A 19,798-nucleotide genomic window follows, 5' to 3' on the forward strand; every position below is an offset into this window, starting at 1 on the left:
TGGAACCTGGTGGGAAGGAAGCCTGCCAGGCCACCTGGATGGAGGACAGGAGAGAGGGAGCACACGAGGGCAGCACGACCAGGCTCTCGGGCACTCACGATCGCCGAGGGCTTCGAGAGGCAGGGGCTGCCACTGCTTCCTCCCTGATGCTGGCCTCTGGCTGCCGGGGCACCCTGGGCCTTGTGTAGGGCAGGCTGGAAGAACCAGGGCACTAATCTGCAGGTGCAGCCCACGAGCCCCATGGTGGTCGAGTGCTGGCTGACTGACACCCTCCAGCGGGACAAGCCGGGTGCACAGTAGGTCTTGCACTCTTGTCCCCAGCGGCACTGAGCCCCTGCTGTCTACAGGCTGGATGTGCTCGATGTCGTGCCCTGGGTGGGCGGCTGTCTTCCCTGTCCTGCCTGGGGTCACCTCCCCATAGAACACTTGCTCTCACACCCTTCTCTCAGCTTCTGCTTCTGAAGGCACTGGGCTGTCCCCATGACAAATTTAAAAAATGTTTCACAAGAAGGACTCACGGCACATCTGAGTCACTTAGCCAGGGGCCCTACTGGCACTGCTGTGTGCCCCCTTTGGCCTGGGCTCAGCTGAGCCGGCACACAGCGCTCCCATGTTTCCAGCCAAGCACAGCCTAGTACAGTGACACCCCCTCCGAGGTTGGAGCTTTCAGGCCAGGGTCCTATCAGGACAGCCTTCACTGAGGCCACTGCCTCAGACCCCTTCGGGATACCCCTTGTAGATGCCAGGACCTGCCCAACCTCTGTCGTTCTGATTCCGTGGGTCAGGGACAGGGTCAAGTTCACAGCTGTAGAACCTTCTAGGCTACGCTCTGACCTCCAGCCAGACTGGGGAACTAACTGCTCTTAGAACAGTGAAGCTGACTCTCGGGGACCCAACTTTGTCACGTCTCAGGGGGCTGGCCTGGTGAGCTGCTTGATGGGACACAAAGCACAGGATATAAGGTCACACTCGTTCCCAGCTGCGGCCTTGCAGCTCGGAACTTGGCTTTTTCCCGGGACCTTGTCCACCGGCCCAGGCCTCAGCCAGCATCTTGGAGGAGGAGACGCCGAGTGGAGCCGAGCTGCTGCTGTCCCAGAGCAGCTGGCCCAGTAGCTGGTGGCACAGGCAGATCCCAGCCCAGAGTGGCAGAATCACCCAGCTGACCCCAGAGTCACAAGCAGTAAATACTGTTTTTCACGAGACTGACGTGGTTTTAAGCTGCTAGGTTTTGCAGCGGTTGGTTAGGTAAGGATGGATAACTACTATGGCTGTGCCACGTTTGGGGCATAAGATGGAAGTAAAGGATAAATGCAGGTGTGGGCTTTTGGCCCTAGTGGTTAAGATGCCCAAGGTCAAAGCTGGTGCTGTGGCATAGCAGATTAAGCCGAAGCCTGCGATGTCCACATCCCATATAGGCGCCAGTTCAAGTCCCGGCTGCTCCATTTCCGATCCAGCTCCCTGCTGATGCACCTGGAAAAGCAGCAGCAGATGGCCCAAGTGCTTGGGCCCCTGCACCCGCATGGGAGACCAGGAAGAACCTCTGGGTTCCTGATTTCAGCCTGCCCAGCCTCGGCCATTGCAGCCACTTGGGGAATGAAACAGCAGTTGGAAGATACCTCTCTCTCTCCCTCCTCTGTAACTCTGCCTTTCAAATACATTAAAAAAAAATCTTTAAAAAATAAAAAAAGATGCCCAAGGCCTGTATCAGAGTACGTGGGCTGGACTCCAGCCTCCTGCTGATGCGACCCTGAAAGGAAGGTGGTGCCGACTGCTCAAGTACTTAGGGCTCTGCCACTCAGGACGGGACCTGGATGGAGTTCCCAGCTCCTGGCTTCGGCCCTGGCTCTTCTGGGCTTGGAGATAAAGCCGCAGACGGAAGTTCTCTGTTTCTGACTCTCAAATAAATGAATAATAAGTAAAAATAATGCTTCAGAAAAAAAGATTCTGATCACTTTGCACAGTGTTTTTTTGTAAAATGCATTTCATAATTTTTAAAGACCCTTTTTAGGCAAATTTCAACAAACTATTTTGTTTTACAAAAAAAATAAACTTAGCAGGTGCTTGGCCCTAATGGTCAGGACACCACTTGGGACGCCTGCATCCCATATCAGAGTGGCTGGGTTTGGGTCCTGGCTCCACTCCCAGTCCCAGCTCCCTGCTGATGTGGACCCCGGGAGGTGGTGAGCGATGGCTCAAGTACTCAGGTCCCTGCCACCTAGGTGGGAGACCTACACAGGGCTGCCAGCTCCTGGCTCCAGCCTGGCTCGGCTTTGGCTGAGGAGTGAGCTGGTAGGTGGGAGATCTGTGTCTTTCCTTTTCTCCTTCTGCCTTTCAAAAGTGAAACAACAAACCCCTCATCTTCCAGTTTCACTTTCTGCTAATTTTTGCAGTACTCTGGCAGAGGGTGGGCCACTCCCCCTTGCTCCCTCCCACCAAGCTCTGAGTAGAGTGAGCCGCAGGCACTTCCTGGTCCTTTGACGACCACGAGTGACAAATCCTGCAGTCACCGGGCTGGTGCCTCCCACAGGCAGGTGGGGCTGGGGTGTGGGTGGCTAGGCTGGAGGCGACTGCTGCTCCTGGGCTCCACCAAGCCCTGGCCTGGGTGACACCACAGCCGCTGAGCTCTCTCTAAACAGAAACCAGAGATCTGGAGCTCCTGTTAAGCCCCGGGACTTCAAACGTGTGTAAACTAAACTCCAAGAGCACGCAGCCTGGGAGCAGCAGGCGCCACGTGGGAACGAGCCCCGTACCCCTGCACACCGAGCCCCGTACCCCTGCACACCGAGCCCCGTGCCCCTGCACACCGAGCCCCGTACCCCTGCACACCGAGCCCCGTGCCCCTGCACGCCGAGCCCCGTACCCCTGCACGCCGAGCCCCGTGCCCCTGCACGCCGAGCCCCGTGCCCCTGCACGCCGAGCCCCGTGCCCCTGCACACTGAGCCCCGTACCCCTGCACACCGAGCCTGTGGCGCGCTGGATTCCACGAAGGACACCTAGGGGCTGGGCCGGCAGGCTGCGGGTTTTTCACCTGCGAACAGGTTAAACACGGACCCCCTGCTCCATCCTGGGAGAGCCGAACTGGGTGAGGGAGGACACAGACGCCACCTGCGGCTCCGCTTCTTATGCCCATTTACTCAAGTGATAGAAAACATCTCTCGGCAGCAGGACAGCAAAATAGAAGATCTGTAAACATGGTCACTTCGTCCCCTGACCCGTCCCTTCTCCACAGACGCTTCCTGGGACAGGAAGCAGGAACTGGCTGCAGCGATTAGCTGGGGAGGGGAGGCTCCTGGGACGCACAGCCTGGGCCCTTTCCTTGTCCAGGGGCCGGCTGGGATCCAGCCTTCTGTCATGATTCCCTCACGGTTTCCATCTCTCGGCACGGCAGACGCCTGGCGGCAAACACAGGCAGGCAAGGAAGCAGGCAGAGGCTCCCTCTGGGGCGCGGCATCGCCAGGGCTGCAAGTAGCCCAGCAAGTGGGCGGCGAGGGGCCGGGGCCAGGCAGGGGCTGAGGCGCAGGTGCTGCTGGGGCCAAGGCCACCCAGATGGCGCACGGCAGTGGCCCTGGAGCCTCCCCTGAAGACGCTGGGCTGCGTGGGCGCGAGCCCTGTGGACAGGCCATCAGCGAGGTTGGCCAGGCTCAGTCCTTGAAGGGGCCGTGGGCATCCCCAGGCGGCTCCTTCTCGGCAGCCAGGAGCTCCCCGTTCATCTCCTGCAGTGGGTGGTACACGTAGTCCCCGTCCAGATGCCGGTTCCTCTCCGCCCTCGAGCCCAGGAGGAAGGACACGTTGGCCGCGGCACTGACCAGCAGCAGGAAGGCCAGGGCCAGGGTCAGGGCCAGCCAGGTGGTCCTGCGCAGGGGAGAAGCTCGATTTTGGTGGGGGCGGGGGCGGCACAGGAGGGACTTTCCTCCCTTTGCCCAGAACAGGGGCAGAGTCACAGGTGCATGGGGGGTGCTGGGCCACACGGTGGCCCTTCCTGGAGCAACAGGGACCATCGCTGTGTGGGACCCCCTCTGATATCTCGAGAAGCCACTAAAAGGTTTTTATGTGAGTGTCACTGATTTTCGATGTTGCTGACGCATTTAAAATCTCTGGAAACCGTGTGGCCTCGGCTTGCACCCTGCCCGCCGGGACTGCCGCCGCAGAGGCTGGGCTCCGCTTCAGAGCAGGGGACAAGGTCTCCTCTTCCCTAAGGCAGGTGCCAGCAGGGGCGAGGCCCAGGTATTCCCTTCTAGGGATTTCCTGGGACTACCAGGTGGCCCCAGGAATCAGCTGGGGCTGTCCCATGCTGACACCACACAAAAGTCTCCAGGTCAGCTGCCACTTCCCAGCCTTGCTTAGTCCTCGGGGGAGGGGACCCGGCTCGCACAGCGGCACCTACCCGGTGAAAAAGGAGAGTTCTGCCCGCAGGGTGGCCTCGGCCGGCCACAGACACTGCTTCCCTGCAAGACAGCAGCACAGGCTGCAGAGGCAGGGGAGAACCCCGCCCGCCCCAGCCCTGCCCCCGGCCTTAGGCGGGACCAGTACCTGGGGAGACGCTGCAGTTGCCAGTCTGCGGGTCGCAGGGACACTGGTGCTCACACCGGCAAGGCCTCTGGCAGCCGGGCCCGTACCAGCCAAGGGGACACTCTGTAGAGAGGAGACAAGTGGCCCAGGTGCACACAGAGCCTGGCTGGGGAGAAGCCCCCTGACTCCTGTGCCCCCAAGGTCCACTCCCAGATGTGACCTTGACAGGAAACAATGCCTTTGCAGAGGTAACTAAAGGTCTCAAGACACCAGCACCAGGATTCAGGGCGGGGCCCAGGGCCAGATGACCTGGGTCCCTACAAGAACAGAGAGGGAGATGGGCCCACACAGGGACACGGGGGGAAGGACGCAGCCCCAAGCCAGGAGCACCAGAGCAGCAGGGAAGGGGTTTCCCCGGATCTTCTGGAGGGACCCTGGCCCCACCGACACCTTCATTTCTGACTGTGGCCACCCAAAAGGTGGACACCTGACACAGGAGGTGAGAGGGACCACAGCGGCGTCCACGGCGGCAGGCAGGCCGAGGGCAGTGGGTGAGAAGGGAGCTGAGGACGGCCTGCGGCCCTCACCTTCACTGCAGTTGGACCCAGTCCAGCCAGCATCGCAGCGGCAGCCAGCTGCAGGACAAGAGCAAGGAGGCCGGGTGAGGGCCCAGGCAGGGCTGGGAGGTCGGGAGCTCCGCCCCAGGCCCCTACTCACTCTCGGTGCAGAGCCCGTGCTGGCTACAGTTGGAGGGGCCGCAGTCCAGCTGGCTGCAGGCGGGGCCCCGCCAGAAGAGGCCCGTGCACTGGCAGCGCCCATCCACACAGGTCCCGTGGCCGCTGCAGTCCGGCGGCTGGCAGCGGGGCTCGTGCACACACACCACAGTCGACACGTGGCGGGGACAGCGCCACATGCTGTCCTGGCTGCAGGGGGTGTGGCGCGTGAGGAGAGGCCACTGACCGGCCACGCCCACTTCCCACTGGAGTCCCCAGGAGCTGCCTCTCCCCAGCCTCTCGCTCTCCATCATGGCTCTCACCCCAGGAGCTTTGTGCCCACTGCCTGGAGTCCCTCCCACCCTCCATGACCCATATCTGCATTCTTCAGAGCCCACTTCTTGATCCATGATTCTCGGGGGGGGGGGGGTCCTTCCTGACCCACTGGCCCTCATTCACAGGCACACTCACAACAAAGACTGCAGCTCTTTCTACCCACTCTTGAGTGCCCAGGGCTGGACACACAGCGGGTGGTCCACACAGGAAGAATGCGACAGCGGGGGTGAGGGGGAACAGACCCGGACATGGCCCTCATGGGGGGGGGGGGGGACACACTGTGTGCTTACCAGTGATCTGACGGGTAATTGGCCAAGGCCCCGTCGAGCACAAACGTGGCAGAGCCGCCTCCATCCAGGTTGATGGCGTTGACCACGTCCTGTTTCAGCAGGAACTCCGCCACGTCCCACAGGTTGACTCTGCAAGACAGCGGCACGGCTCAGTGTGGGCAGCCTTGCTTCAGCTCATCTGACTCTCAGTGGTGGGTGGTGCTACATTTCTAAATGCCTCCCCCCAAGATATCCCATCCTCTGCCCCGAAAGCCAAGAGTAGGCGTGATCACAGCTACGCGTGTGATGTGGCACAGGTGCCCACAAGGGAGCACGATGTGCAGGGCTGTGTGAGAGGGCCCAGGGCAGTCACAGGAGCCCCGAGAGGTAGCTAAGGAGCTGAGCGGGAACCTCAGTCCTACACGGAAGCCAGGGGACTCTCGCCCCGAGGTCATACCGGCACCGCCCAAGCCCACCAGGATGTGGTCCTGGGATTCCCAGGAGGGGACCATTCCCACTGGCATTCCCAGATTCCTCACCCACGGAAGCAGATGCAGCAAAGGGCACTGCTGGCAGCCGCTGCATTGGAGCTCCTCTGTTACATAGCAACAGCAAGGTACCCCCCCCCCCCCCCCCGAGAGAGAGAGAGGCCAGGCCCAGTCACTCAGCCAGGCTGGGAACAGATCCAAGGTCTGTTTCTCGCTCACTGCCACAAGGACTCGGCCAGGCCTGGGGCCCCGGGGCCAGCACTCACCCGCGCTGCTCCGTCTGGCCATCCGCGTGGAACAGCACCAGCTGCCCCTGCCGGTCATGGCCCAGGGCTGTCCTGGCGGACATCACGTTCACAAATTTGCTGAAGGAACCTAAAGAGAAGCAAGCTGGCTGAGCCCGGGTCTCTTGGGCTCCACCCCCGACTTCCAGCCCCTGGCCAGGCCACACGCACGCGACGGCCTCCTCGCTGGTCCCCTGCCTCCTCTCTGGAGACCAGGTGGCACCAGCCTGCAAGTGGAAGCTGTCACACACACACACACACACACACACACGACCTCCTGGTCGCCCCCACGCCGGCTTCCTCTTTTCTCTTGCCATGGCCTGCTGCTTTCTGGCCTCAGGCCACCTCCTCAGTGAGGCCTTCCCTGACTACCCGGTTTAAAACAGCCTGCGCCTGTATCCTGATTCTGAGGCTTCCGGCCCAAGCACACTCTGCACCCTCCTGCGTCCACAGCTCCCGTCCCCATCTGTGCCCTTCCTCAACACTGTCTCATCGTCACGGATTCCCAGGACCCACACAGTGCTGAGCGCCAGGCAGCTGCTCGGTGAAGCACCCTGGAGCTACCCTCCCCCACCCCCGAAGCACCCTGGAGCTGTCCTCCCCCACCCCCGAAGCACCCTGGGGTTGTCCTCCCCCACCCCCGAAGCACCCTGGGGCTGCCCTCCCCCACCCCGGCCCCGCCCTGTGCCCCACGCCCTGCACCTGTCTCCTGGGTCCCATCGCACTCCGCGGCCTGGCTCTCGTTGATGTAGATGCTCCCGTTGCGGATCAGCCACACGACCCCGGACACCAGCTGTACAAACGGATTCTCCGGGTCCTGCACCTCCTCCTCAGTCAGGTACCTGCCCCCGGGTAAGGTGGGTGGCTCACTCTCCAGCAGGGGTAGCCGGAAGTAGAGGGGCTCTTTCCTCCCTCCCCCCAGCCTGGTTTCTACATTGCTCCTCCAGCCCCGGGAACCTGCAGGGACCTGGGCCTGGGTGCACCTGCTGTGTGATTCTACCCTGCAGCCTGTTGGCAGAGCCAGGCCCCAGGACGGACACCAGGGAAACTACACCCACCTGACACCTGTCAAGGCCTCCTTGCTTCTACTCCAGCCCCTCCCAGCCAGAATCCCCTCCCCATCCAGGGTCAGAAGAACCTTGTAAATAACGAGAGAATTTAAAGGATGGTCTTGCCCTCCTGGGACACCTGGCTCTTTCGCACCCCAGGCCTGCAGGCACCCCGACCCTAGGCACTCGCTGTTCCCACAAAACTTAGTGCTCTTCCTCCAGCTCTGACCTTGGCCGATGAAACTTCAAGTCACTTTCTGGGGCCGGTCGGGTCACCCTCCCTGGAATCCGCGCCCTAGGGGCGGTGAGTTCACCGTGCCCGCTGCTTTGCTGCAGGCACACAGCCCAACGACATCGACATCGTTTGCCTAGCTTTGTTTGTTGTTCTAGCGAGGCGGAGGGCCTGCCACCAGCCAAGCGGGCAGTGACCTTGTGGGGCAAGCATTCCTGACAGGCGGCTGGGACCTGGAGGCGCGGCCCCGGCCCTACCCTCGGGCCCTCTGCCCTGCACAGCCGGCGGCCGGGGCGCCCTCCTCCTCACCCGGTGACCAGGGTCCCGTCGCGGCGGATCCCGAACTGCGCGTTCTGCAGACCCTGGGAGCTGCTCACCCGCCGCCCGTCGCTCACCGCGTTCCCCAGGCACTCGCCGGTGCTCATGCGGAAGAAGCCGCCGTTCTGCGCCGCGCGGCAGCCGGCCGCCCGCGCCGTCTGCTCCACGGTGGCGCGGCGCCTCGCCGCGCAGCCGCCGGGCCCGCCGGGCTCCAGCACCGAGAAGGCGCGCAGGGGCGCGGGGACCCGCGTCAGGTGGCCGGAGACCGCGCGCCCCGCGAAGTGTGACACGAAGCTGCGCACGGCCGGGCCTGCGGCGGCGGGGGTCGCGGCGGGCGGGGGCCAGCTCTCGTGATCACCGCGGCCGGAGCGCTCCCGCGCGCAGTCCCGGGGGGAGCGCGTGCGCGCGCGCGGGTAGGGCAGCAGCAGGTCGTCGTCGCGGGAGGGCCTGCGGGCAGCGGGCGGCCGTGAGCTCGGGGCGCCGGGCCGGTGTCGGGGGGACCCCGCCGCGTGCGCGACACCTCCCGGCCCTGCACTCACCCCGAGCCGAGGCCGTCGGACGCACCCCCTGGCAGCCCGGGCAGCACGAGCAGGAGGAGAAGCCAGCGACCCGTGGAGGCCGCCATGTTGGGCCCGGGCCGCGGGTCACGTGGCCTCGCCCCACGTGACTCGGGCGGTGGCGGTGCGCTGGGTTCCCTGTGGCCTCGGTTCTTGGTGCGGGAGACGCGGGGCCGGCGGAGTGAGAGGACTTTTTTTTCTCTGACGTAACTTAAAACTTTAGGAAGTCGCAAGAGCAGCAGGACCGGCCTGGTTCACGTGGGCCCTGAGTCACACACACGTCCTGCGGAGCGGCTGCCCGCGCCCCGGGCCTTGCGGCTCCCCGGGCCTGGGCACGTGTCGGCCCCTCTGCGTCTCCGACCCGTCACGGGTCGGCTCCGTGGTGTGTAGGACCCAGCCCCGCGCGGGTGCAGGATCTCAGGCGGCTCCGAGCGCGGAGCCAGCGTTCGGCGCGTCCTTCTGGAATGTTCTTGAGGCCTGGCCTCGCGGGCAGTGTCCGGGATCAGCTGGCTTCGGGGGTCATCGCATTATATCTAGAGATATGGTGTGGGGATGCCATATCATCTGGTGTGTAGTTAGAAATACTGCCTTGCTGAACTACACCAGCTGCATGGCCCAAATGAGCATACTGTTAAGCTTCCTGCCCGAGGTCTGGTTTGTGGCTGGGCTGCTACCCTGGGTCTGGGTGTGTCGGCTGCCTGCACGCAGCCTGTTTGTCCCCAGTGTAGCAGACCACACCGGAAGGTCTTCTTGCTGGGGTCGGACACAGGGAAGGGCTGTAAGCTATGGGGGAGACGCTGGGAGGCTGCCCCTCCCTGTGCCCCCAGGCCACACAGTATCTGGCCTGCAGACAGTTCTAACCCCCGGGCACTGTGACGCACATCCCAGTTTTGCCAACGAGCACGCTGAGTCGCAGGAAGTCGCTGAGCTTGCTCAAGGACACAGGGCTGGGACGTGGGTGCAGGCGGCTGCAGCACCGGCCCCCACCACCAACCCCTTTGCCACGCTGCCTGTTGCAGATGGACCCCGTCACGGCACGCTGTGCCGAGACTGCCGGTGCTGGGTCACCGTGGGCTCCGCATCAGATTCCCGACATCACCGTTAATGGTACTGGGAGGGAGATCCGGTCCAGTCACAGGGAGAGAGAGGTGGCCTGGTGGGAGGCCTCCGGGTCCCTGGGGTGTGCCCGTGATCATGTGAGCCTGGGCGGGGCACAGCTCCGGTATCAGGTGTTCCGCCATTGTCCCAGGAGCTGACCGGGATAGTTTAATCGCCGTTGTAACAGTGTCACCAAGTGGGACTTTAAGAGATGACGAGGTCTGCTGTGACTGTGGGAGTGGGTTTGTCCTGGGGGCGGGGAGTTTAAGCCCCCTTGCCCTCCCTCTGCCTCCTGGTGCCCACCCCTGCCACGCCGTGGCACGGCACACTCTGGGACTTCCTAGCACCTGGGACCGTGAGCTGTTACATAAATACCTGTTGTCCTCGAACCTCCCTGGGCTGTGGCCCCAGAGCATGGATGCAGGCGTGGAATCCCGGGGCCTGGAGACTCCAGACAGAGCCCTGGAGGTCATCCAAGGTGTCCTTAGGGCGCAGAAACGAGACTGGACTCGACCCCAGTGGTGCTGTGGGTGTATTTACCTGCTCGGCCTGGGGCCCCCCAGCCACACCCTCCCTGGCCCTGCTCACTCAGCTTCCGGGCAACCTCAGGTGGGGGTCTGGGCTGCTGCTCATCTCTGTCCCAACAGGAAGTGACCCAGGCCCCTGGGGCCCGAGGAAGAGGCCTCACAGAGGCTGCTCATCTGTGGACAGTGGGCTCAGGTGCTGCTCGGGGTGGCGGGGCTCCGTCTTCCACAGGGTTTTCTGCCAGGATGTAGAGAAAGCCCCCCAGGGCAGCCACGGCAGTGGTTGTCTGGTGGGCGAGGCAGCCATCTGCAGAGAAAGGCACCCCTTCGGGTGAGTGCGGGTGACGGGCACCTTGCGCCACTCAGCACATCACCCCGTTGGCCTGCCAGGCCCGGGGAGCACACGCGGCTGCACCGACCAGCTTCTGGGGGTGTCGCTGCCCATGGCTCCTGCTTCCTCCAAGAGAGGTCTCACCGGCTCCCAGGTGCCTCACATGCCCGGCTGCCGTGTCCTGTCCCAGGGGAGGGCCCTGTGGTGCCATTTGTGCCCCAGTGTCCCCTTCCCCCTCTCCCACCCCCACCCCAGGGCCACATCCCATGCAGCTCATCCCCCGCCCAGGCCTGCTGCCCTGGCTCTGGGGCCTCATCAAGCTGCACACGCTGAATCCTGTCTCCCGCCCGACACGAGCCCTTCTGAGACAGGCAGGCTAAGGCTCGGGCAGTGCAGCCAAGCTCCCCGGCCCTGGTGAACGCCTCAGTGCGTTTCCTGATGGCCACCTCATAGGCCCCTCCATCCCATCTGGTCAGCTAGCCAGGGCAGAAGTTTGGCCAGGAGGAAGCACAGGCAGAGTGAGGGAGACGTCAGCGAGTTTCTCCCCTCTTCCCTCTGTCTTCTCCATGTCCAGCCTGCGCAGGGCCTGCCGCCACCACCCTTTCCCACCGTTTTCCCCAGCCTCCGTGATAGCTTTGCGGCTGTCAGCTCTCCCTGCACGTTGCAGGCAAGTTCCCTGTATTCAATTCCTGCTGTTGAAGTTCCCGGTGCAAGGTCTGCTTCCCTGGGGAGATGTGACCCAGGATTACCTCTGAGACTGTCCCGCCTTGCAGAGAAACGTCTGGGTTTCCTTACTCAGAGTTATCTCTGGACCCCTGGATCAGCTTCTTCGAGGTAAGGATCAGAGGCGCCCACCCACCCAGACACCAAGGCCCTGTTGCCCAGGCCCCTCAGAGACGCTAGCGGCCTTCGCTCCATGGACAGCCGCTGTGTCCAGGAGAGAGGGAGTGGACACGGCCCCAGGGCTGGGTCCTGGCTCCAGCCTTTGCCTTACCTGTGAATTCCTTTTCCTGCCTCTTCACTCTTTGCAGGAGGCGCTGTGGGGATTGGGGTGCTCTGGGCACAGCCTCACCTGTAGCAGCTGGGAGACAGCGCCAGGTCGGGAGGGGCTTGGAGACGTCCTCCCTGAACCTGGCCCCTCCCCCACACACAACTCCCGTCTTCCGCTGAACATGGAGCTGTTCCCGAGGTCTCCTCCCGCTCCCCTCCGCAGCTCTGGCTTCGTCATCGGTTGAGGGATCCTCAGATGGAGGTCCCCAGCCTCCAGTGGCGGCGTTAGAACCTCCTGGGCTGCCGTCCACAGCCCCACCCTACCTGCCCCGCTCCATAGGTCTGGGAGCCCGAGACGCTCCCTCCCGTACACTCGGCTGTGAAAGGAGGTACTCTTGCCACAAGGCTTCTGCAGCTCTGAGACCAAGTTCCTCCCCGACTCCAGGACTCCGGGCACTGGCCATGCCACGTCCTGCTCTCATGGCTCAGGGTCACTGTTGCGCTCATTTGTTTCCAGACGGGGACTCGGGGCTCAGAGAGCTGAAGTGACGTCCCCCATGTGGCTGGAAGGGGCGTGGCCTCTGCTCCTTGTCACCAGGCCTTCCCTGACCACTCCGCCTTCAGAACCTGCCCAGTGCCTCTCAGTCCACTGCCTCCTCCACAGCCCCATCACCTCTCGGAATGCCCTCACTTCCTGCTTTGTTCAACTGGTTTCTGCCTCTTTCCCCTAGGCCCTGGCTCCCCCAAGTCTCGCCAGTGCAGGGTGCATTAGTGGGTACCCAGGAAACACTGAAAAAAACGGGTCGAACTCAGGTGCAGGCAAGGACCTGCAGACGTGTGGCTCCGAACCCACTTTCAAGCTGTGTGTGCGTGTGCGCACGCATGCACAGGCGTGCTACAGATCTCCCTCCCTCCGTGCCCCTACCACCAGTACATCCTCCCCCAGCCCCCAGCCTAGGGGTGGGGGTGGGGCAGCTGCCTCACCTGGCTTCCCGAAGCACCCTTCCTGCGGCCTCTGCCAGCTGACAATGGCCTCCAGCCACCGGCGCTTGTAGAAGTCGGAGAAGCCGGCCAGCCCGCAGAACATGACTGCAAGGGAACACAGTGGACCCTCTGCAGTCCTGTCCCCCGGGCCCACCCCCCACCCCTCCTCCTGTGGGGGCTCAGCAACACCAGGAGGCGGGCAGCCAGGGCTGTGCCTTAGCGACCCAGGCCCCCTCCGCCTGTGGCCTGCGACCCCCAGAGGGTGTCCCTCATGGTGCTCAGAAGTCAAGGTCAGTGGAGGATTTGGATCTCCAGGCCAGGAGTGGCCACCTGGGAGCTCTGCGTCTCTAAGGCTTTGAGGGTCTTTTTGCCAGTCTGCTAGCCAGTCAGTCTGTCCAGGGCTCCGTCCCTCAGTCAGCCATAAGCAATCACACAGCGCCAGGCAAAATACAGGGTGTCCAGCTATTTCTGGGTTTCTGATAAACAGCAAATGGCAGTTTGTAGTATAAGTATATCCCATGTAGTATTTGGGATATACTTATCCTACTAGCTGGTTCGCAGCTTATGTAAAGTTCAAATTTAACGGTGCATCCTGTGTTCTTGTTTGTTTAATCTGGCAGCCTCCCTGTGTGCGTGTGTGTGTCCCCCTCGCGGAAGCCCTGCTGCTTTGTCCAGAGGTCAGGACGCAGGCTCACTGTTTTCCAGGAAGAGGTCCTGGGCCGGGAAGGCGTATCCGATGGCCTCAATCCTCCGGTTCACGTCCATCATGTTGGCACAGAGGACGCTGAGGTAGTGCTGGCTGTGGTGGAATGGCCCATCCGTGCAGCCCATCTGGGGCGACAAACCCCCAACGCTCATGCCGGGGCAGGGCAGTGCTGGGCGGTTCTCGCCTCCTTCACCTCCCCGCCCCTCCCTGCCAGGTTTTCCTTCCGGTGCTGGAGGTGGGGATTCCCGGTGTGCACAGGGCAGTGCACTTCTGCAGAAGGGAGCGGCTCCAGACCCAGGCAGCCAGCACTCTGACGCCCAAGGCCGGGAGCGGGCGGTGGTGGTTTAAGTTTCTGTTTAACTGGGGTGAAACCTGTGCCGGCAGGCACATCCGTGGTTAGGACAGCCTCTGAGCACAACATCCTGGCGGTCTGAACACTGTGAGCTGGAGAGTGCAGCTAAGACGCGGCCACTGGGATAGAAACGACTCATCTCTCCCACACGGGACCCCCTCCGCCAGACCTGACCCAGCACGCCTCACCTCCTGCCCCACGGCCACCAGGGAGCACTGTGCAAGCAGGACTCAGGAGACCCTCCCTCCCCGCCTTTAAACAAACAAGCAACCGGAGAGCCTCCAGCCCCTCCCCCACGGCCCCTCCCCCACGGCCGGCTCGCTCACCATCCGGGCCCAGAGGAAGAAGAGCATCTGGTGGGACAGGCAGTAGCCCCAGCAGCCCAGCCTTGTCATGAGGGTCCTACATGAGTCCGAGAGCCTGCAGGGCGGGGCGCCGTCCGTCCTGGGGGAAGAGGGCACGGGCTCTGAGAGGGGCCCCAGCCCCGCCCCGGCGAGGCTCCCAGCTGGGCACAGGGGGTGCCGAGGCAAACACAGGTGTCCTGTGTGTTGACTTGCTAAAGCTGGCACCCCAGCACAGGGAGGCAGGCTGGGGCTGTCCTGGGCTGGGGGAGACCCCAGAGGCCCCCAAATGCCCTGACCACCAGGTCCTGGTCCCTCTCCCTGCCGCATGGTAGGAGGATAAGACGCTGGGTTCGGCCTGCCATCCCGGAGCCACGGCCTCGGGAGACAGAACCGTAAAGCAGACGGACATGATCTGCGGCTCCAGGAGGACCCAGAGCGCCGCCCCTGAGGTGGGCTCAGCTGGAGGTGTGCTGGGGCAACAGGAGACACGGAGGCTGCAAAGCTCTGCTCAGGGCTGGGGCAGTGGGGCGGGGGAGGGCTGGACAGTGGGGCGACTGAGGAGTGGGGAAGCCGGGGGCCCACCCAGTGCCCAGCAGCTGCACCAGGCACCGGTCGCTGCTGCCCTCCGAGAACAAGTCCTGGGGCTCCCACGCGCTGTACACCAGGGAGGCGTTGGTGCGGGTCCACGTGTGGGGCAGCTTCCAAAACCCGGGCTGGACGGCCAGCCGGAACTCTGGCAGGGAGGAGAGGGGTGTGTGTGCCCAGCCCCTGCCTGCCAGTCCCCTTCCCCAACTCCCCCGCCCCACGCAGACCTCGCTCGCCCCAGCCAGTGGCCACGCTGTTGGGATGGGCTTGGGCTTTGACTGGATCTGCCCTCTTAGGTTAGGCTGGGGATGGAGCTCTGACAAAACAGAGCCAGCCCGGGGACATCTGCAGGTGTCAGGGACCTGGCCTGGGTGCAGCTGGGCTGCTGCTGGAGTGTGGACTGGCCACCATCTACCCACCCCGGCCTCTTATGTGAGCCTGGGAGCCAGTGCCATAGCAGCCGTGGGGCTGGGCACCCCCATGCCCCCTGCCCCTCCACCAGGCTCACGGGGCAGGGACTTTGAGGAGTCACTCAAGGCCCGTGGGAAGAGGCAGGGCACAGAAGAGACGCCGGCACAACACTAATGCTTGCCAGGCAAAGTCTGCTTGCCTTCCAGAAATCCCACCCTCTGTGACAGCCCTGCCCCTCTCCTCCTGTCGGGGGGGTAGGTGTCTGGCCTGGGTGTGAGCTGAGCAGAGGGGAGACGCGCTGCCCGCCTCCTGTCGGCTCTGTGTGTATGGGGAGGGCAGTCTGTGGCTTGCTCCAGGTGGTGGCGGCGATGGCTCCGTGCCCACCTGACCACAGGTTGGTGGGGCCCACACAGGGCTACCCAGCACACCCGGCCACACGCTGACCCCTTACCTCGTAGGTACTGGGGGTCACTCAGCTGGAGGTAGTGAAGGGATCTGGGGAGCAGGGCCTCCAGCTTCTCCACCAGCTTCCCCGCGCGCAGGCCCAGCGGCTGCAGTGGAGGGTCCTGGGCCCACTCCTCCTGGACGCCTTTGAGCTGCACTGGAAGAGAGCAGAGCGGCTCACTTCCCAGGGGACACGCTGCGGGCAGGGGAGACTGAGCTCACCGGAAGTGATGGGTTTGCGAGTGCAGCGAGGAGGGTCAGCCGCATTCCTGGCGGTCCTCCTGGCCTCCAAGCCTGACTCTCACACCTTCTTACGGGGGAGCAGAGTCAGTCACCTTCCTGCCGTCTCTCTCGCTCCTCTGTGCAATGGGGAAAGCAGTGGTCCTTACTGCTCAGAGGTGGAGTGGTAAGGATTAAATGAGGAAAGTGGGCTCTTAACGAAGTTTAATCATTAGCATTAATTAAGGAGACCTCCTGCCCACGAGGGAAAATGAGGGAAGGATTCCGACGGCAGGGTGGACTGCTGTGCACGGCTGAGCAGGTTGCACACTGTTGTGGCTTTGCGGAGGGCGGCCCTGGCTGATGGTGATCGCTGCTGATGCCTGCGGGACCCAGGGAAGGACACCCCGAGGCTGCCTCTTGAGCCATTCCAGTCCTGGCCTGAAGGGGAGGGGTGGGACCCTGGGGCTCTCCAACAGTGGGCAGGTCACAGAGAGGCCTCATGCTGGAGGAGGGATTGTCCCCCAGGTCCCGCCTCCTGCTCAGGAGCCCTGGGTGGAAAGAAACCCACAGTGGAGAGGCAGAGAGGAGACTTCTGGGAGGGGGCTGGGGTCAGCCGGATCCTGAGCTGACTCCCAGCCCAAGGCCTTTGCCAAATCGGTCAGGTGGAGTGTGGGGAGAGCTCAGGCCACACCCACACGGTGCTTGCCTTGGCCACTCGCCACCTCCCTGCTCACAGATCTTATGTCTCCCAAAGCCAAATAAACACTCGGCTGTTTTCTCAGGACCTTCAGGAGGCTTTGGATAGAAGCAAGAGAAGCGGGAGTAGGTCCCAGATCATGTGGGCCTCCTTCCTGGAGGGGGTGGCCCCTGGCCTGAACCCCATTACTAGGGCCTCCCCGAGAGACTGTCAGGTACATCAATTCCTCCCCAGAAAGAAGTTTCCCAAGCTTTCCCATGCCACCTTCCTGTTTCTCAGACTGCAGTACAGCCTGTGGGTCCCAGACACACAGCAAGAGTGAGCCCTCGACAGGGAGGCAGGCCACTCCCATGCTGGGAGGTGGCAGAGCTGAGAACGGCTTCCCCAGGGGCCCCAGGCCTCACCCACCTGCCAGCACCCGGAACCCCACCACGCCGTCCAGGTTGATCTCCGGCAGTCGCTTCTCCAGGAAGACGGTGGCTCTCTCCAGTGCAGACAGGATCAGGCCCGCGACGGCAGCTTTGCCCGCTGCGGTGCCTGGCGGGGGCAGTGCAGAAGGCCACAGCGGCTGCAGGGCCGACAGCAAGAGCAGCAGCAGCAGCCCCCACCTGGCCATGGCTGGCCACTCACACCTTGTAGCACCCTGCAGGGCCAGCCGGCCGGGTGGCACCTGCACACCCTCCTCCCGCCTCCTCCCCCTGCCCCGCCCCCTGCAGGCAGGGCTGTCCCAGCAGCTGAGGGTAGGGGTGTGGTGGCCTGGGCAGACCGCTCCCGGCAAAAAGTAAAGTGATTTCTTTTGCTCATTTGTGTTTATGACACTTGTCTGTGGGTTTCAAGCAGCGGACCTGATCCATGCGATGCTGTCACTCACACAGCGGCTTCAGGCTCAGCCCAGACAGCGCTGTCTGAAAATCCCCGGAGACCACATGGAAACGGGGTCAACAATGGTGTGGCCAAGAATCATGCCTCCCGTTGCTCAAAAATAAACGAAAAGGGGGAAATGTAGTGGAATGAGAAGGCCATGCCAGGGTGGCCACTGGCAAGCGAGTGTCAGTTACTCAGGAATGGCTTTGAAACCCACCTGGCAATGGAGCCTGCCTGGCAACAGGCTGTGATTGGTTGGGGCATAGACCGCCCCTGGACCAGATTGGCTGGTCTTGGCTATATAAGATGTAGTTCCGACTGTAATAAACGAGTCTGTGGGCTGCTCCCCTCAAGCCTGCTTTCACCTGACTCCCGGGGTCTGTGTGGTGACTCCGCACCTCTTGCTCCTCTCAGAAACGAATCCACGGCCAGTGCTGCAGCTCACTAGGCTAATCCTCCGCCTTGCGGCGCCGGCACACTGGGTTCTAGTGCCGGTCAGGTCACCGGATTCTGTCCCGGTTGCCCCTCTTCCAGGCCAGCTCTCTGCTGTGGCCAGGGAGTGCAGTGGAGGATGGCCCAAGTCCTTGGGCCCTGCACCCCATGAGAGACCAGGATAAGCACCTGGCTCCTGCCTTCGGATCAGCGCGGTGCGCTGGCCGCAGCACACCAGCCGCGGCGGCCATTGGAGGGTGAACCAACGGCAAAGGAAGACCTTTCTCTCTGTTTCTCTCTCTCACTGTCCACCCTGCCTGTCCAAAAAAAAAAAAAAAAAAAAAAAAAAGAAAGAAAGAAAAAAAAAGAAAAAAAAAAGAAAAGAAAAGAAAGAAAGAAACGAATCCACTGCAACATTGTTGAGAAATCAAGGGCAACACACATCCTCCCTTGAACACAGCCAGGCTCTTGGGCTAGTTTTTCTTTGCTGATTTTTCTTCTTCCCTTTTACCCCCTTTTGTGTGTGTGGGTTGTTGGATTACTTTTCATTTCTGAGTTCTAAAACTTTTCCATTTTTTTTAAAAAGATTTATTTTATTTATTTGAAAGTCAGAGATACAGAGAGACAGACAAAGAGATCTTCCATCCACTGGTTCACTCACCAAACACAATGGCCCAGCCAGGACTTGACCAATCTGAAGTCAGGAGCCAAGAGCTTCTTCTCGGTCTCCCACGTGGGTGCAAGGGCCCAGGGACTTGGGCCGTCCTCTGCTGCTTTCCCAGGCACATTAGTAGGGAGCTGGATTGGAAGGAGAGCAGCTAGGACTTGAACTGGTGCCCATGCGAGACACTGGCACTGCAGGCCATGGCTTTTTTTTTTTTTTTTTTAAGATTTTCCAGACCTTTAATGGAAACCTGATGAACTTTTTTTTTTTTTTTTTTTTTTTTTTACAGGCAGAGTGGATACTGAGAGAGAAAGAGACAGAGAGAAAGGTCTTCCTTTTTGCTGTTGGTTCACCCTCTAATGGCCGCTGCGGCAGGAGCATCTCGCTGATCCGAAGCCAGGAGCCAGGTGCTTCTCCTGGTCTCCCATGAGGGTGCAGGGCCCAAGGGCTTGGGCCATCCTCCACTGCCTTCCCGGGCCATAGCAGAGAGCTGGCCTGGAAGAGGGGCAACCGGGATAGAATCTGGTGCCCCAACCGGGACTAGAACCTGGTGTGCCGGCAGGCCATGGCTTTTACCCACCGCACCATAGCGCCGGCCCCTCTGCCATCCTTTTTTATGCTGTAATGCACCAGGTGTCCTGTCTGAGCCCGAGCTCTCCTGCGGCGGTGACGTTTGCACTCAGGGTGAGCACGCACCCATTTCCCTGCAGAAATGTTAGTGCTGGGTTTCCGGCTGCTGTCTTAGATGTTGCCAGGACTGGGATGTCTATGGGTAACACGTTCTCTCCAGAAAATCCACGCACTCTGAACTCAGAAACACACCCGGCCCAGGAGCTTCGGCTAAGGGGTGACAAATCTGCAGGAACACCACCACGCACGCTGCTCCTTGTGCACAGGCTCCAGGCTCTCGACCTTCTCACTCCAGTACTGCTCACTCCCTCCCAAATGCTTTTAGAAATTTACGTCTGAAGGATTGATAAGGGAGCAGCTCTCTCGAGAGGTGACCATGCACTGTAAAGTCCCCCCTTGAAGAACACACGGTTTTGCTGCGTGTATGCATGAAGTTTGTGCACCCACCGCTCCTAGCACACCATCATCACCCCAAACAAACGGGTGACTCGGGAGCGCCCACTCCCCAGCCGCTGGCCGCCCTACTTCCTGTCCCCACAGACGGACACTGCACATGGACAGTCACACAGCCTGGCTTCTTTCCCATGTCCTGCAGGTCATCCGTGCTGTAGCGTGTGGCAGGCCCGTATTCTTTCTCGTGCTGTGTGGACAGGCTGCATCTTGTCTGTGGGTTCGTGCACTGATGGACATGTGAGAACGGTGCTGCTGTGGGCATTTGATCACAAGGTTTGCCTGAAAACCTGCTTTCAGTTCCCTTCGGAAAAT

At 61.9% G+C, this 19,798-nt stretch overlaps 2 protein-coding genes across 2 annotated transcripts; both read right to left on the bottom strand.

The window, feature by feature from the left end:
- Positions 1–3,112: 3,112 nt before the first annotated feature.
- On the bottom strand, positions 3,113–8,846 carry NAGPA (N-acetylglucosamine-1-phosphodiester alpha-N-acetylglucosaminidase). The gene is made up of 10 exons (XM_062180483.1): positions 8,738–8,846; positions 8,190–8,645; positions 7,302–7,441; positions 6,582–6,690; positions 5,849–5,977; positions 5,227–5,432; positions 5,097–5,144; positions 4,531–4,632; positions 4,385–4,445; positions 3,113–3,852 (listed from the first exon to the last, which is right to left on the bottom strand). Exons 1-10 carry the CDS (start codon positions 8,821–8,823, stop codon positions 3,642–3,644), a joined length of 1,548 nt encoding a protein of 515 aa, XP_062036467.1. The 5' UTR covers positions 8,824–8,846; the 3' UTR covers positions 3,113–3,641.
- Positions 8,847–10,393: 1,547 nt separating this feature from the next.
- C21H16orf89 (chromosome 21 C16orf89 homolog) lies at positions 10,394–17,059 on the bottom strand. The gene is made up of 8 exons (XM_062180482.1): positions 16,852–17,059; positions 15,532–15,681; positions 14,667–14,817; positions 14,067–14,184; positions 13,378–13,513; positions 12,683–12,787; positions 11,703–11,789; positions 10,394–10,684 (listed from the first exon to the last, which is right to left on the bottom strand). Exons 1-8 carry the CDS (start codon positions 17,057–17,059, stop codon positions 10,551–10,553), a joined length of 1,089 nt encoding a protein of 362 aa, XP_062036466.1. The 3' UTR covers positions 10,394–10,550.
- Between the last annotated feature and the right edge of the window lie 2,739 nt (positions 17,060–19,798).

The sequence above is a fragment of the Lepus europaeus genome, chromosome 21 (assembly GCF_033115175.1).
Source record: "Lepus europaeus isolate LE1 chromosome 21, mLepTim1.pri, whole genome shotgun sequence".
NCBI lineage: Eukaryota > Metazoa > Chordata > Mammalia > Lagomorpha > Leporidae > Lepus > Lepus europaeus.

Coding starts and splice junctions, on each gene's coding strand:
- NAGPA (XM_062180483.1), bottom strand. CDS start 8,823: ATGGCGGCCTCCACGGGTCGCTGGCTTCTCCTCCTGCTCGTGCTGCCC. Junction 8,646..8,737: donor TCCGACGGCCTCGGCTCGGG/GTGAGTGCAGGG, acceptor CGCTGCCCGCAG/GCCCTCCCGCGACGACGACC. Junction 5,978..6,581: donor GGCCAGACGGAGCAGCGCGG/GTGAGTGCTGGC, acceptor GCTGTCTTGCAG/AGTCAACCTGTGGGACGTGG.
- C21H16orf89 (XM_062180482.1), bottom strand. CDS start 17,059: ATGGCCAGGTGGGGGCTGCTGCTGCTGCTCTTGCTGTCGGCCCTGCAG. Junction 13,514..14,066: donor TCTTCCTCTGGGCCCGGATG/GTGAGCGAGCCG, acceptor TTGTCGCCCCAG/ATGGGCTGCACGGATGGGCC. Junction 11,790..12,682: donor AGGGTGCTTCGGGAAGCCAG/GTGAGGCAGCTG, acceptor GCTGTCTCCCAG/CTGCTACAGGTGAGGCTGTG.